This window comes from Salvelinus namaycush, chromosome 15 (assembly GCF_016432855.1).
Source record: "Salvelinus namaycush isolate Seneca chromosome 15, SaNama_1.0, whole genome shotgun sequence".
In the NCBI taxonomy this organism is placed as follows: domain Eukaryota; kingdom Metazoa; phylum Chordata; class Actinopteri; order Salmoniformes; family Salmonidae; genus Salvelinus; species Salvelinus namaycush.
In genome coordinates, this window is record NC_052321.1 from 31,581,213 (window position 1) to 31,597,896 (window position 16,684).

At 43.2% G+C, this 16,684-nt stretch overlaps 1 protein-coding gene across 1 annotated transcript in view; it reads left to right on the forward strand.

The window, feature by feature from the left end:
* Positions 1-16,684, forward strand: part of sptbn5 (spectrin, beta, non-erythrocytic 5) — a 57,945-nt gene that overhangs the window by 25,906 nt on the left and 15,355 nt on the right. The window contains exons 21-46 of the mRNA XM_039009105.1: positions 1,021-1,267; positions 1,431-1,570; positions 1,705-1,804; positions 1,891-2,037; positions 2,491-2,655; positions 3,309-3,535; positions 3,772-3,958; positions 4,173-4,373; positions 4,719-4,835; positions 5,183-5,340; positions 5,485-5,617; positions 5,786-5,931; positions 6,190-6,304; positions 8,510-8,620; positions 9,058-9,237; positions 9,492-9,689; positions 9,928-10,077; positions 10,253-10,357; positions 11,869-12,060; positions 12,869-13,024; positions 13,230-13,421; positions 13,780-13,875; positions 14,017-14,135; positions 14,348-14,462; positions 16,115-16,228; positions 16,359-16,480. Coding sequence (XP_038865033.1) covers positions 1,021-1,267; positions 1,431-1,570; positions 1,705-1,804; positions 1,891-2,037; positions 2,491-2,655; positions 3,309-3,535; positions 3,772-3,958; positions 4,173-4,373; positions 4,719-4,835; positions 5,183-5,340; positions 5,485-5,617; positions 5,786-5,931; positions 6,190-6,304; positions 8,510-8,620; positions 9,058-9,237; positions 9,492-9,689; positions 9,928-10,077; positions 10,253-10,357; positions 11,869-12,060; positions 12,869-13,024; positions 13,230-13,421; positions 13,780-13,875; positions 14,017-14,135; positions 14,348-14,462; positions 16,115-16,228; positions 16,359-16,480 — 3,933 coding nt within the window. The remainder of the gene's footprint in view (positions 1-1,020; positions 1,268-1,430; positions 1,571-1,704; positions 1,805-1,890; positions 2,038-2,490; positions 2,656-3,308; positions 3,536-3,771; positions 3,959-4,172; positions 4,374-4,718; positions 4,836-5,182; positions 5,341-5,484; positions 5,618-5,785; positions 5,932-6,189; positions 6,305-8,509; positions 8,621-9,057; positions 9,238-9,491; positions 9,690-9,927; positions 10,078-10,252; positions 10,358-11,868; positions 12,061-12,868; positions 13,025-13,229; positions 13,422-13,779; positions 13,876-14,016; positions 14,136-14,347; positions 14,463-16,114; positions 16,229-16,358; positions 16,481-16,684) is intronic.

The following is a 16,684-nucleotide window of genomic DNA, read 5'->3' on the forward strand; positions in this document are numbered from 1 at the left end:
AGAATCTTGAAGGGGTGGTGCTGCTTTAGTAGGCCTCTGATCGCATTTATCTTTCTGTTTTGGCTGCCTATCGGCTACTTACAGTTGGCCAATAAAACAGATTAGGACTTCTCCTTAGTGTATGGGTCGTTCAGATCGGTGTCTAGGGTATAGGGTTGGAGACCGTTCCATCATGATAGGACAATAAATAAATTTATTTTAAAATGTATAACCCATATGTGCACAAAATTGAAAGCTCTCTCTTATAACCCCTGAGACACACACAAGTCTCTTAACTTTGCACACAGTGATGGAGCACTGTGTTTTGGATCATTGTCATGTTGAAAGACCAACTTCTTCTGCAGTTTGATTGTTGTGGTAGAGGGGCGCAGATTTTTATCTAGTATGTCTCTGTATTGTGCGACATTCATCCTCCCATCACTCCTGACAATATTGCCAGTCCCTGCTGCTGAAAAGCATCCCAATAACATGACGCTTCCACCACCATACTTTATGGTGGGGATGGTGTTACCTGGCTGGTGTGCAGTGTTTGACTTGTGCCACAGATACCGCTTAGCGTTCAGGCCAAAAAAATCCACTTTAGTCAAAAGAAAGAGAAAGTCTCCACCATACTTTGGGACCATACAGAGAGAGCATTATCTATCCTCACAGATTCATTTAAAGCAGATGATTTCTTTCCACTAATTTCTTACACAGGTGGAGTCCATCAACAAATTGTGTGACTTGTTGTGGTAATATATTACACCTGAGCAAATTTAGACTTGCAATTACAAAGGGTATGAATACCTTTTTAATCTGATCATTTCTGTTTTTCATTTTTTAGTACATTGTTGAAAGCTTTTGGAATTTTTATTTTTATTTGACATGGTGCTCTAGGCTTTGTGGATCAGTTGTGAAACAATCTGAGACAACAAAATATGGTAAAAGTGTTGGGGGGTGAATACTTTTTTTTAAGGCACTATGTGTGACACATTTTTTGTAAATGTCACTGTAACGTACTTGTATTCGTCTAACTAAAAGGGTGAAAGACATGGAGAAACTTGGAAAGTCTCTTGAGGAACAATCAAGGGGAAACCGAGGTGTGAAGGACATCCAGCAGACGCTGGGAAAGCTGAGCCAGGAGTGGACCAAGCTGGACAAACTGTGGGGCAGTAGGAACAGGAGGCTGGAACAGGGGGTGGAGCTACAGAAGCTGAATCAGGAGGCTGACCGTATCGAGGCAGCCCTGTCTGGGCATGAGGCCAGGCTGAAGGTCAAAGACCTGGGGGTAAGATAAAATATACTGTATGCTGTTATACAATTAATGGAAATATAATAATTAGCCTTATGGTATGTGGCGATGGATGTGTCTTTGTGTATGTATGTGTGTTTGTTCATGTAAGACCACTTCTGTTCTCATCCAGTGTGTTTCTCTCCCTCTCTGTGCTCAGGACTCTGTAGACAATGTCCACAGTCTGTTGGGCAGACAGGAGGAACTGGAGGGCCTACTGAATTCTCTGGACCAACAGATCAGCCTCTTCCAAGACAAGAGCAAGGAACTCGTCAACAAACGACATTTTGCTGCCAAACAGTAAGACTTATGTTGATGACCAGTTTGGAAACATTTCCCCCAAATGTATAGGAAATGTGTAGCAGTGAACAATGTATTGTTCAAATTATTCAAAAAACATTGAAATAATCAAATCTTTTTTTATGACTTTTTAGAATACAGGAGAGGTCACAGAATATTCAAGAGCGCAATAAGAAGCTTGGAGAGAGCTGCAAACGAAGACGGACCCTCCTGCTTGATTCACATAAGTATCAGGTACACTTGATATAGAAACCCACATTTTGTGTTCCTTTTACAATGTCAGTTAAGCGCTTGAACATTTCTTATGTGTTTGTCATCAGGAGTTCCAGAGAGATGCTGAAGAAATGCTGTTGTGGATGGAGGAGAAGTTCAAGATAGCTGAAGACGAGTCGTACCGGGACCCTACCAATATCCTCCGCAAGCTGAAGAGACATGAAGCAGCTGAGAAAGAGATGCAAGCTAACCAAGTGTGGCTAGACAGACTCACACAGGTATCACAGGGCTTTCACCATTCTATCCTTTCTATACCTAATGGCTCATAATAACACCTTCTCTCATCTGTTCGAATCGTGGCGAAACTACAACAAAAAAAGCACTATAAAGAAGAAAAAAAAGTCTGTTCACTGTTTGTTGCTCCCACTTCTTAATAATGCTATTGGTGATACAGATGGAAAGTTTCAACCAACGTGATAGTAAACTTGACAAACATTCAGTAAAACTAAACCACTAAACCAGTTGGGGGAGGACATGCTTGTGGATGAGCACTACCAGAGCCAAAGCTTTAGGATGAAGGCCTCCTACTGTACGGTTAAATATTGTACAGTAAGCCTAATCGCTTTCCATTCGTTTGGGGAGCAAATGCTACTGTTACTGTACTGCTATATTGTACTGTAAGTTAACCGGTTGTCTGGTTCCATCAGTTGGGAGAGGAGATGCTGTCGGAGGAGCACTACGAGAGCCAGAACATCAGGAGGAAGTCTACCCAGGTTAACAGTCGCTGGGTCAGGCTCCAGGGGAAGATGACTGAGAGAGGAGACAAGCTGAGACAGGCCGGACAGCAGGAGCAGCTCATGGAGCTACTGCAGGTAACACACTAACAACCTCAGTCTACACTACCTGGAACTACAGGTAACACACTAACAACCTCAGTCTACACTACCTGGAACTACAGGTAACACACTAACAACCTCAGTCTACACTACCTGGAACTACAGGTAACACACTAACAACCTCAGTCTACACTACCTGGAACTACAGGTAACACACTAACAACCTCAGTCTACACTACCTGGAACTACAGGTAACACACTAACAACCTCTACACTACCTGGAACTACAGGTAACACACTAACAACCTCAGTCTACACTACCTGGAACTACAGGTAACACACTAACAACCTCAGTCTACACTAACAACCTCTACACTACCTACCTGGATCTAGTTTTCCTATCGATTTGTGGGAAAGAATGCTGTAGATAAATGTGGGTAGCACACTTCATTTTATGGTACTGTTTCCACTGGTATAAAACAAATAGGTCAATCATAGGTTATTACTATTTTACAAAGTGATTTTTCAGTATATACCTAGTTATTTCTTTACCATAAATTGAAATGTGTTGATGATGCTTATGTTGCCTATCATAATTTGGTCTCGTCCACCAGCCAGCTCTCTCTCTATCTATATGAGGTAGCAATTGAACCTGAGAACAAGGTAAATTGTAATCACATTGTTCCCAGGATGCCAAGCTGAAGATCGACGCCATCCAGAGGATGTTGCAGAATGCAGCCAAAGGTCACGACCTTCGCTCCAGCCGCCAGCTGTTGAAGGAGCACCAGCAGCTAGAGGCCGAGGCCCAGGAACTGGCTGACAAGATCAACACCATCGTGACCCGGGCCAAGCACCTGGCCACTAACCACTTTGACTCCCAGAGGATCCTTCAGGAGACAGATACGTACATGAAGCTGTAAGTAGTAAGGACTGATTAATATGATCTGTAATTAGTAGCAGTAAAGCAATCCACTGATCGATCCATTGATTGATCCATTTATTGATTGATTCAATAATGCATTGAATTAGCTAACCTAGTTCTCTTTCTAGGGCCCAGAGTTTTTCCTGTTCAGGTTAACATGGTCTGAAAAAACATCTGTCCCCTGTTCATAATCAGTGTGGATATTTTTGAGACATCATCTCTGTATGCAGGTTCAAGTCGCTGCAGAAGCCTCTGGATCGTCGCAGGGCCCAGCTGGAGGCGTCCGTGGCTCTGTTTGGCTTCTATCATGATGTAGACATAGAACTCTCCTGGATAACCGAACACTACCCATCCACTGGCTCCACCAACTATGACAAGTCCCTGGCAGGGGCTATCAACCTCATGCAGAAACATAAGGTATCAGTCTGGTAACAAGAAAATAATGACAAAGTTTGATTTACATTTTATATCTAGTCATTTTGTTGCTTCTTATCCAGAGTGACTCTCATCCAGTCTTTTTGGTTAGTTTGTTTCCTGCCCAGGGTGGACAGATGTAAATGAGTTAAAGCTAGTGCAATATATGTGTTCTGCATCGTCCCTGACAAAAATCAAATGTGTGTTCTGTGATCAGGAGCTGCAGGCTGAAGTGAACGCTCACCGTAAACACTTGAACCGGATCCTGGAGAAGGGGCAGAGCTTGGAGAAGTCCAGCCAATATGATGGAGAGGAAGTCCAGCAGAGGAATACACACCTGGCCACAGAGTGGGAGGAGCTAGAGGCAGCCTGTGACAAGAGGGCCATCCACCTGAACAGGGCCATCACTAGAGAACAGGTAAGGCCAACAGGAAAGCAGAATCCTGATTGTGATGGATCCAAAGAGGTTTTATTCATGATTATACAACAGGTGATTCTAATCCTGAATGCTGATTGGTTAAAACCGCATTCCAGCCGGTGTCTATTTCACAAGTTACCACCGGCTAAATCTATGATGTTAAAATACCTATTTACTCTGTTCCATCTGACTGTGCAATCCACTGTCTCATCAGTCCAGCCATGCAATTTATAATCACGATCTCCACTATAAAAAGCATCTAGACATTATCTCACATTTCTTTTAGACTGTACCTCTGAAGGACAATAATCATTATACCTCATCACTGTACTCTTTTGCTCCTAGATCTTGCTTGACTGTGCGGAGCTGGAAATCCGTCTCTCTGAGACTCTAGCTTTGGTCAGCACTGATGAGTATGGCAAGAACGATCTAGCCACCCAGAGCCTTATCAAGCAACATCAGGTACTGTAACCCCATTCTCCTGTTCTCTTGTGTTTGACTGGCTGTATTCAAACTATACGTCACTGTCAACAGTTCTGTTGTTTGGATATAGCTGTTTTGGATAAAGCCATCTGTTGAATGGCCATAGTATGCTGTGATAATCAGAGGAGTTGGTTAAAGCATCTACAGATCTAGGGCCCACTGTCTAATGCATCTGCACCTTGAGGAGCATGGTGTCTAATGCAGCTGCACTGTGAGGAGCATGGTGTCTAATGCAGCTGCACTGTGAGGAGCATGGTGTCTAATGCAGCTGCACTGTGAGGAGCATGGATTGTGTAATGCTGCTGTCTCTGTTGTGTGTCCTGCAGGCGGTGGAGGGGCAGATGGAGGTGCTGGAGGCCCAGGTGGAGGAGCTGGGGGATAGTGTGGAGTCAGCCGTCCATGAGTGGAACCTGGACGAGGTCAATAGACCATACAGCCGCATCAGCAGTCAGATGAGCCAGCTGCAACACCAAGCCCAAGTCAGGTGAGCTCAAGCAATCAAACACATGACATTTGATACAAAGATGCCATGAGATCATGGTTTGATGCCCCCCCCCAAACAACAGGCACCTCGAGGAGACATATGTTATGGGTGAGTGTAACAGAGGAGTTGTCTACCTTCTCTTAGGGGCCAAAAGCTGAGGGAGGCTCTCCACCTCCATGAGTTCAGACGGGAGTCTTCAGAGCTGGACGACTGGATCACACAGCAGAGACAGATAGCCTCCTCTGAGGACTACGGAAATGACTATGAACATGTAGTGGTGAGAAATACCATCTACCACTACTGTCTATATATATTTGCACAGATCTCCAAAATGTTCAGTTGGAAAATATTATCCAGATTGTGAGCGTGAGTAATGCCTATTTCTTCCAAAATGTGGCATTTGTCATTGAAAATTTTAACAAATGTTCTTGGTTTCCGATGATAGCTACTGAATGGTAAATTTGAGGCCTTCCTGAAGCGTTTGGACGTGGGTTTTGATAGGATGCGGAGCTGCAAAGAGCTTGCTGATAGTCTCATTCAACATAAGCACCCTCAAGCTTCCAACATCAGGGACACACAACATCAGCTCAGGTATGGGCACCTAATCGATATTCTTTATTGCTCACACTACCAGTCCACTGTACAAATTAACAATGCATGTATCCACATTCAAATGACGAAATACAACTCAAATCTGGTTGAAATGACATCATTACATGCTTGTTAACTTGTTGCAATGATGATGTCATTTCAAGCAGCTATGTCTATTGGGATGAAAGTCATGTTAAAGAGATCTTACCTGATGACCTGAGTCGGTTGTTTTTGTCTTGTTTCCCTCCTGTTTGATAGATTGTCATGGGAGGAACTGCAGGACTTGGCCAAAGACCGCAAAGACCGTTTACTCAAAGCCGAGGAGTGTCACAAGTTTTACAGAGATCTCACCGATGCCTTAGGACATATTGAGGTACAGTTTAAGCATAAATACGTATATTTTGGATGAATTAGAAAGTGCCTTGAAAGTAGGGCTCGTGAGCGGCGCAGTGGTCTAAGGCACTGCATCTCAGAGCTAGAGGCGTCATTACAGACACCCTGGTTCGAATCCAGGCTGTATCACAACTGGCCGTGATTGGTAGTCCCATAGGGTGGTGCACAAATAGCCCAGCGTCGTCCGGGTTTGGCCGGTGTAGGCCGTTATTGTAAATAAGAATTTGTTCTTAACTGACTTGTCTAGTTAAATAAAGGTTAAATCAAATAAATACTCTACCGTTCAAAAATGTAGGGTCACTTAGAAATGTCATTGTTTTCCATGAAAACATGAGTTTCAAAATGAATAGGAAATATAGTCAAGACATTGACAAGGTCATAAATAATGATTTTTAATTGAAATAATAATTGTGTCCTTCAAACTTTGCTTTCGTCAAATGATCCTCCACTTGCAGCAATTACATCCTTGCAGACCTTTTGGCATTCTAGTTGTCAATTTGTTGAGGTAATCTGAAGAGATTTCACCCCATGCTTCCTGAAGCACCTCCCACAAGTTGGATTGGCTTGATGGGCACTTAGGTACCATACGGTCAAGCTGCTCCCACAACAGCTCAATAGGGTTGAGATCCGGTGACTGTGCTGGCCACTCCATTATAGACAGAATACCAGCTGACTACTTCTTCCCTAAATAGTTGCATAGTTTGGAGCTGTGCTTTGGGTCATTGTCCTGTTGTAGGAGGAAATTGGCTCCAACTGAGCGCCGTCCACAGGGTATTGCATGGCGTTGCAAAATGGAGTGGTAGCCTTTCTACTTCAAGATCCCTTTTACCCTGTACAAATCTCCCACTTTACCACCACCAAAGCACCCACAGACCATCACATTGCCTCCACCATGCTTGACAGATGGCGTCAAGCACTCCTCCAGCATCTTTTCATTTTTTCTGCATCTCACAAATGTTCTTCTTTGTGATCTGAACACCTCAAATTCACCAATCTTCCTGTGTCTGTGTCCTTTTGCCCATCTTAATCTTTTCTTTTTATTGGCAAGTCTGAGATATGGCTTTTTCTTTGCAACTCTGGCTAGAAGGCCAGTATCCTGGAGTCGCCTCTTCACTGTTGACGTTGAGACTGGTGTTTTGCGGGTATTATTAAATGAAGCTGCCAGTTGAGGACTTGTGAGGCGTCTGTTTCTCAAACTAGACACACTAATGTACTTGTCCTCTTGCTCAGTTATGCACCGGGACCTCTCACTCCTCTATCTATTCTGGTTAGAGCCAATTTGCGCTGTTCTGTGAAGGGAGTAGTACACAGCGTTGTACAAGATCTTCAGTTTCTTGTCAATTTCTCGCATGGAATAGCCTTCGTTTCTCAGAACAAGAATAGACTGACGAGTTTCAGGAGAAAGTTCTTTGTTTCTGGCTATTTTGAGCCTGTAATCGAACCCGCAAATGCTGATGCTCCAGATACTCAACTAGTCTAAAGAAAGCCATTTTTATTGCTTCTTTAATCAGAACAGTTTTCAGCTGTGCTAACATAATAGCAAAAGGGCTTTCTAATGATCACTTAGCCTTTTAAAATGATAAACTTGGATTAGCTAACACAACGTGCCATTGGAACACAGGAGTGATGGTTGCTGATAATGGGCCTCTATGCCTTTGTAGATATTCCAATTCCAGCTACAATAGTCATGTACAACATTAACAATGTCTACACTGTATTTCTGATCAATTTAATGGACAAAAAATGTGCTTTTCTTTCAAAAACAAGGACATTTCTAAGTGACCCCAAACTTTTGAACGGTAGTGTATAATAGCTCAGTGACTTGCTGAGAGGCTCAGTGTTGCTCAGAGTTCATATAGAGTTAATCTCTGTGTAAAATTATCAGTCTTGACCTACAATGTTTACTGTGCTCCTTATCCGTGTGGTGTCAGGGCATCAACTTAATTTAAGGCACTGATCTGACTCAGACAAACAATCAGCTGTGTAATGCTCACTGAAAGTACACCATGTAAATTAAGTGTGAGGGTAAAATCGAATTGTGTAATGCAAATAAAAGTTACTACTGCTTAGCAAATGCATGCTGATAAATTATTATTGAGTTTGTGTGATTCATCCTCTGTCTGTGTTCTCTCTCTCTCATCCATCCATCCCCCCCTCTCTCTCGCTCTCTCTCCAACCACCACAGGAGAGGTACAAGAGCATTCCTGATGACATCGCCAGGGACCTGCGAGGGGTGCTTTTGCAGCTTCGTAAACACGAGGCTCTAGTCCACGTGCTAGCAGGGAACGAGCAGCAGGTACTGAACACATCAATAGTTTACCCACAACTTTTGTGAACAAATGTTCTTATTGACTCACTTTAACAAACAATACAATCAATGATAATCCGTTCACCCAGAATTCCGTTTTTTTTTGTTGCCCTGTATTATACTGTAGATTGTATAAAACTGTCACTTACTCTTCCATTTTCTTGAGCTAACGATTGAGCTAGGGCTTTCTAAGCTGTTCTTTGAGGATATTTCACTCAGTGGTTACTGTAATGGAGGTGGTTTTGTGAGCCACGCTTGCGTGATAAGTAACCTTGCCTTAGACTGGTCTAGGTTTTAGCCCAGCGGGCTAACACAATCTTGTGGTGCACAGGTCGCTCAAATTACCATCCAGGCCAGTTGTGGGGGTTGCCTGCATGTCTTCATTGTCCATCTATGAATCTTCCTATCATATGGGTTGTTCTTAGCTCCAGGAGCTGCTGGATATGGCAGACTCCACCCTGGACCTGTGCTCCCCAGAGATGAGGGTTCTCCTGCAGGATCAACAACAGGAGGTGGTGGAGCACTGGGAGAAGCTACGCCTCCACATGGACCAGAGGGAGGGAGACCTCAAACGGGCACGCCAACGCTACCTCTTCCTCAACACGGTAACTGACTCCATATTAACCATTAGAGACACCATTTACGTTTGCAAACTCTCTCTCGCCTTTACCAGGACTAATAAGCATTGTCAATGGCGATTCTACATTGAACGTGCTTTTTAGTCCAGGGGTAGATTTAATTTGAGTCTAGGAAATCAGCATTAAGAGTTTCCTAGTTTTTGTTACAGTGATTGATTTGGATATTACATGATGTATGTATTGCATGTTGGTTTTAACATCAATCTATTTTGGTGTTCTAGGTCCAGGACTATGCTCTGTGGTGTGCCCAGGTGTTGAGTGGGATGACAGCGGAGGAGTCTATTAGAGACGTGGCCACCTGTGACCTGCACCTGGCCCAGCACCAGCAGCTGTGGGCTGAGATCGTGGCCCGGGAGGAGACCTACGCCCAGGCTGTGGCTATGGGGCAGGAGCTGCAGGACAGACACAACGCAAGAGAGGTATTCAATTTAGTAGTTCTTTATTGTCACAGAAACACAATTCAGTTGCAGCAGAATTACACGCATTGTATGAGCATATACACACTCTGTATTCCTATAAATGTCTCAATGTTTTCTGTGCAAATATTTTCTACTGTCCCAGCATTCTGAGGCTTGAATACATACAAGAGGAGAGAGTTGGTTTTACATAAATGGTACCTAAATAAGCTGGCAATGTGTGGTGTCTTCCTCCTACCAGGTCCAGGATAAGCTGAGTGGTCTACAGGAGGAGAGGGACTCACTTCATGGCCACTGGGAGAGGAAACAGAGAGGCCTGGAGGGGACCCACCTGGAACAGGTCTTCTACAGGGACACAGAGAGCATGGAGAAGATCACCAACTCCCAAGAGGTCAGAGGTCAAAGCTGGTCAATCAAAGAATATATGCTCTGTTTCAAGACTCACATTGTCAGTGCAAGCCCCTGACGGTGCAATTACATCCATTTTGAAGCAAAACACATGTTCTCCTATGCTGCGGTACATGTTCATATTTTAAATGCCCCCAACTTCTTGTTTTTCCTTCCAGATCCTTCTGAAGAACAGTGATCTGGGGACGTCAGTTGATGAGACAGAGGGACTCATAAAACGCCATGAAGCCTTTGAGAAACTCCTCAGCACTCAGGAGGACAAGGTCTGAATTCCTTCAATCCTCTGCTGTCCATCTTTATGAAGTACACTATCCCATTGTCCTTAACTCGGAAAGCGCTAACATAATTTTTGCTTAAAAACGCCAACTGGGATAATTTTTGATAATTAGTCATGATTTCAAAGAGATACAATTGGTAATCATTTCAAAGAGAGACTGTGGTAATAATTTCAAATAGATACTGTCCGTCAAGCAGTAACACTTTTTTTTAAGTAAATAGTTAAAATTCCCCCAAATAAGCATTTGATTTTTTTATTACACATTTATGGTCAAAATGTGATGTATCAAAATAGACATGTTTGTATGTTTTTCATGATTTGAACAGATATTTTGATTAATTTCATCCATGGCCTCTTGTTATGAACATTTGTCTGTTATTCATTCAAAGGGTTGTTTCTATGGTACTTAGAGGCTGAAAAAGTTGGCGATTGAGCTAATCTGACATACCTGTACGACGTAAAATGCCTACTGATATTGGCAATATGGGCGCTGGTGCCATCACACTTTTAACTCTAACTTTGGAACATTATGGGCTATTAACTCTGTTCCAATTGCATCTGAAAGATGATGATCACAACTTGGTTATGTAGATTGTGTTATAGTGGCTGCTACGCCCCCGAGGGGCCAAATCTGGGGTTGCTCCATATCTATAAACGCAGCATGCAACAATTTCAACAATTTTACTGAGTTATAGTTCATATAAGGAAATCAGTCAATTGAAATAAATGAATTAGGCCTAAATCTATGGATTTCATGTGACTGGGCAGGGGCACAGCCATGGGTGGGCCTGGGAGGGCATAGGCCCACCGACTGGGAAGCCAGCCAATCAGAATGAGTTTTTCCGCACAACAAGGCTTTATTACAGACAGAAATACTCCTCAGTGGCATTGTGTAATGTGACAAAACTGTACATTTTAGAGTGACCTTTTATTGTCCCCAGCACAAGGTGCACCTGTGTAATGATCATGCTGTTTAATCAGCTTCTTGATATACCACACCTGTCAGGTGGATGGATGATCTTGACAAAGGAGAAATGTTAAGTAACAGGGATGTAAACAAATTTGTGCACAAAATTTGAGAGAAATAAGCTTTTTGTGTATATTTCTGGGATCTTTCAGCTCATGAAACATGGGACCAACACTTTTCATGTTACGTTTATATTATATATATATTTTCAGGGTACATGCATCTGCCTCTGTGCCAAATTTGGTTTACAAAGTTTACTATTGAGTCAACATTTTCAGGTTTGCCACACACCACTAGCATACAAAAGAGAAGAGTATTTTTCATTCCTACATATTAACACAGAAATCACGGTAAAAAAAAAAATCACTAACTAGTTGCTTGACAAATTCCAAAAATTTCAGGAGGATAAAACTTTTTTATTTTAATTAAAAAACATGTGAATTTAATCATCTATGATATAACATACACTGTCAAGTGTTCTGTGTATGTGTCTCAGCCTGTTCAACCACAGCACTGTCATTGCTCTTTAGATATCATTGCTGAAGGACCTTGCTGAGAGACTGAAGAAGGAAGACTTCAGTCGTGAGAAAGCCGGCCACATCCACAGCAAGCTGAAGGCCCTCCTGGAGAGGCGAAGCAGGATTAAGGGACTGTCAATCAAACGCAGAGAGGAGTTGGCCATCTCCAGGCTGCTCTGCATCTTCAACCGCAATGCTGCCGAGGTACAGTACCACACATCACCTGTGGTCAGACATGGGTTCCAATCCAGGGGCCAGGGTTCCGGGCCAGAAGCACGCTTTTGACTGCACTTACAGTTTTGCTTCGGTACTGCAGTTTAACTGATGTCTGGCCCAGAAAGACAATTCCCGTAGACGGCCCATAGAAAAGTCCAATTTGAAAATTCCTAAGAAGACACTTTAGTCATCACCTTTGAGTACAAACTATCCATTGAATTATTTAAATAATTGTAGCTGAGGCCAATTCTTTTTCCATCACATACAGCTAAAGATATTAACATTTTATATTCATGCTCTGACATCATGAGCCCAGCTAGCCAGGGGAAGTGCTGGTTGGCTTGTTTAGCTGTCCACGTGCTTAGCACGCTCTGACAGAGTTCCCAGAGCATGTTCGCGCAATACTGCTGTCTGTCCAGTGTGCACTGAGTGCTAGTGCGCAGACGCAGTAAGAAAGATGTTAACAACCACGAAACGGTGTATGCGAATGAGAGTAGATTACGTTGAAAACTACGGTCGGCCATCTTGGAAGCAGTCTAGTTCTTTTATTCATCAATGATTCAAATACTATTTGTTTTCTTTCAACTACTTTCACCCGTTGAGCCTGGCTGACCTGGAGTGCCAGATGAGCTTGCACTTCGAGACTAGTCCATTAGTTCCCTTGCACCAGAAAAGCTCAATCAAGTGTAGATGGAGTATTTAGAGAGAAATAATGATATAAAATAATTACAATTTGAACCAAGGTCTGCCTGTGGTAGATGAAGCGATGTTGTGATGATGTCTGTCTTTGGCCCAGGCTGAGGAGTGGGTGTCGGAGCGTATGCAGAAGATGCAGGAGGACTCCAAGGTGGACCTGAGCAACCTGCAGACCAAGATGAAACTGCTCCAAAAACATCAAGTCTTTGAGGCAGAGATTCTCGCCCACAGCAGAATCATTGACTCAGTGCAGCTGGTATGAGCTGTTATTAAACTACACTGGGGAGGGTTTCTTGTCAGCGATAACTACAGTACATAGTTCAGTAACACTTTATCCTTATAATCCTTTACAACTTCTTATAAGCATGTATGAGCCTTTATAATGTCTCATAAGTCATATGTCATAGAGATTCATGTATCAATGTTTGAGCTGACTCAAACTGACCCCTGTGCTGGCCTAGGCTGGTGAGGAGCTGGTGTCTCTGCATCACCCTAAGTCCCAGGAGGTTCGTCGTAGTGTTGCAGCTCTTGAGAAACACTGGGAGGAGCTGAAGCTGGCGGTGGCCGCCAGGGGGAAGGTTCTAGAAGACAACAGAGACTTCCTGGAGTTCCTGCAGAAGGTGGACCAGGTGGAGGTCTGGATCAGACAGAAGGTAAGCATGGACTAGAACAAGGAGTCCTAGAAGAGCTATGAAAAGAAGTCCCTGCACACTTGAATCAGATGCAAGTTTCAGTGTTAAATGTGTTAAACTTCCGTCAACAACAACCTTTTGTCAGAGCACACCACCTAGAAGAGCAATGTATGAAGGAACTTTCATGAGTAGGCAGTATGGCAACGTGAGACTTTAGATGAGAATGCAACCACAAAACGTTGGATTGCAAGAAGAATGCAGGAGCTACCACGATACCAGTAGTTGTCAGCATGTCTCGCATATTGATAATATAAAACACAAACATGGAAATAATTAATTTTTCACATAGCTTTGTTGTATGTGTTCTATTCTTTTTCAGGAGGTCATGATAAACATAGGGGATGTTGGCACAGACTATGAGCATGGGCTCCAACTGCTGAAGAAACTGAATGAGTTTAGAGGATCAGGCTCTGGGGTGAGTTTGTTTCTGAACGAACATACGGCATTTACAGTACTAGCGTTTGCCATCGCTGCTGGTCTTGGAACTTTGGGTGAGTTTAGTGACCCTTATCAAGAAGGAGAATTGGAAAATTGAATTGAGTGCGTTTTATTTCAGGAAGTCACAGTGGACGATGCTCACATCAAGGCCATCAACAACCTGGCTGCTCGGCTGGAGAGGCAGAACAGTGACGAACTGGCCACAGTGAAACAGCGCAGACAGCAGCTTAATGACAGGTGACACCCAGCCTACTGAGAAAATGAGTTGATGATGATGATGACTGTGGTGATGTTTGTCCTTCAAGAGGAAAACTATTTCTACAGCTCACAGGTTCCGATGCCTTTTTTCAACCAGAAAAGTTGTAATGTACTGTACACATACTGTAGTATAATTATATATTTTTTGGACCTGCTCTAACACCTTTTCTTTTCACCACACCTTCCATCAGATGGAGTAAGTTCCATGGCAACCTGAGCAGCTATAAGAAGAAGCTGGAGGCAGCGCTGGTGATCCACTCTCTCATCAGAGAACTGGATGAAGTCCGGGAGAGAGCCAATGAGAAGGTTGGAATGGCTTCATCTTAGCCCTTCTCTATAAAACCTACTTAACATTAAGTTTCTTATGTATGACTTACTGTAACAGATGTCATAAGAAGATATCACAGATCTCAGTTTCAGAGTACAGTATTTGAGTATACACCTGTCAAGCTATTTTATAAAGTAATTTCTCTGTAATTAATATTACCTGATTAAACTAATCATGTAAATGTAATTAGCTAGAAAGTCGGGGCACCACGGCACCATGTTTAAAGACCTGGTAATCTTTTATATCAATAGCAGTCAATTATTATTATTATTTTATATGTTTTTTGTATTTTTCACCCCTTTTTTCTCCCCAATTGGTAGTAGTCTTGTCTCATCGCTGCAACTCCCGTACGGACTCGGGAGAGGCGAAGGTCGAGAGCCATGCGTCCTCCGAAACACAACCCAACCAAGCCGCACTGCTTCTTGACACAATGCCCATCCAACCCGGAAGCCAGCCGCACCAATGTGTCGGAGGAAGCACCGTACACCTGGCGACCGTGTCAGCGTGCACTGCGCTCAGCCCGCCACAGGAGTTGCTAGTGCACGATGAGACAAGGATATCCCTGCCGGCCAAACCCTCCCTAACCCGTGCGCCGCGCCATGGGCCTCCCGGTCGCGTCCGGCTGCAACAGAGCCTGGGCTCAAACCCAGAATCTCTGGTGGCACAGCTAGCATTGCGATGCAGTGCCTTAGACCACTGCGCCACTCGGGAGGCCCTAGCAGTCAATTATTAATCGTCACCTTATTCAGTCTCATCTGAACGTCGTAAAATTCTCGGTTATCTTCACGAACCCTGGATAACAAGTTGAATCAGCAATACAAATGTGGTTTAATTATTTATTTACTAAATACCTAAATAATCACACAGAATTGCATATACACAGGATGGATCATACATTGACATCAGTCCTCACGTCACCAGGAACACAATGTTAATTTCGTTAGGTTGTAGTCGTTCAACCATTCACAACCAGAGCTCACGCTGAGGTTGGCTTAGTTCTGTAGTTGATATTAGCCCTTTTAAACGTATGGACAGCAGTCCTCACGTCATCGGGAACACAAGGTTGACTTTTCGTCAACGGGCTTTTGTAGTGGTGGAGAGAAGGGCGTATTTCATAGTTTACAACCAATGTCTGTTCACATGGGCGGGGCCACTGAGTTGAGCATAGTTCACTTATGAAAACAATTCTCTCATTTAGAAGCTAAAATTACATTTCATCGTTTCATATTTAAACATTTAAATTGCACAACAATTCCATGTGAATCTGATAACTATAATGTGTAGACTTTCCAATATACAGTTTATGTCATCCTATCATCAGTAATAATGTCTCAGACGACAACGGATCTGATATCATATTCTTTAAGTACCAACAGATATTTTCAACTGGTTGGATTAGAGAAATATGTTTCCGTTCCCCACCCTTTTGATGTTACCAGACTCTCTCAATGTTAACAAAGGGCTTTTCCAAGAGTCAAATCTATAGAGTAGAGAGAGGAAAGGGGGAAAGGTATTTATGGGGGTCATAAACCTCACCAACAAGGCAACGCCATGACACACCCTTGTTGTCTTGAAAGAGTGTCCACATCATATTGTATTTCATTCCTATCTGCTGGGATTCCTATTGTAGATGCATCTGCTGCAAGGCCAGGACTGTGGCTGGGATGTGGAGAGTGTGGAGAATCTGATACGACGCCACGAGGAGACTGAACGTGAGGCTGGAGTCATACAGGAAAGAGGCAAGGTGAGAAGAAGCCACAACATGGCCTGATATACTGTAATGCGTTTAACAGTGAAACAGAAAAATATAGGTGAATTGAATCGAATATTTGAAAGACAAGTAATTGCATCCTGGTCTTGTGTTGATTTGCCAGGCACTGGAAAAGGACACCGCTGACCGCCTGAAAGCTCAGTCTGTGATGGCCGACAAACTGAGCAAAAAGCAGAAAGAGGTCAAAACCGGCCTTGTGAAGCTAGAGAAGGACATTAAACTCAGGTGTGTTGCAAATAGTAACTGAAATATCCTGAAAATATGTACTCTTTCCCAACGTGATACACTACACGGCCAAAAGTATGTGGACACCTGTTCGTCGAACATCTCATTCCAAAATCATGGGCATTAATATGGAGTTGGTTCCCCTTTTGCTGCTATAACAGCTTCCACTCTTCTGGGAAGGCTTTCCACTAGATGTTGGAACAT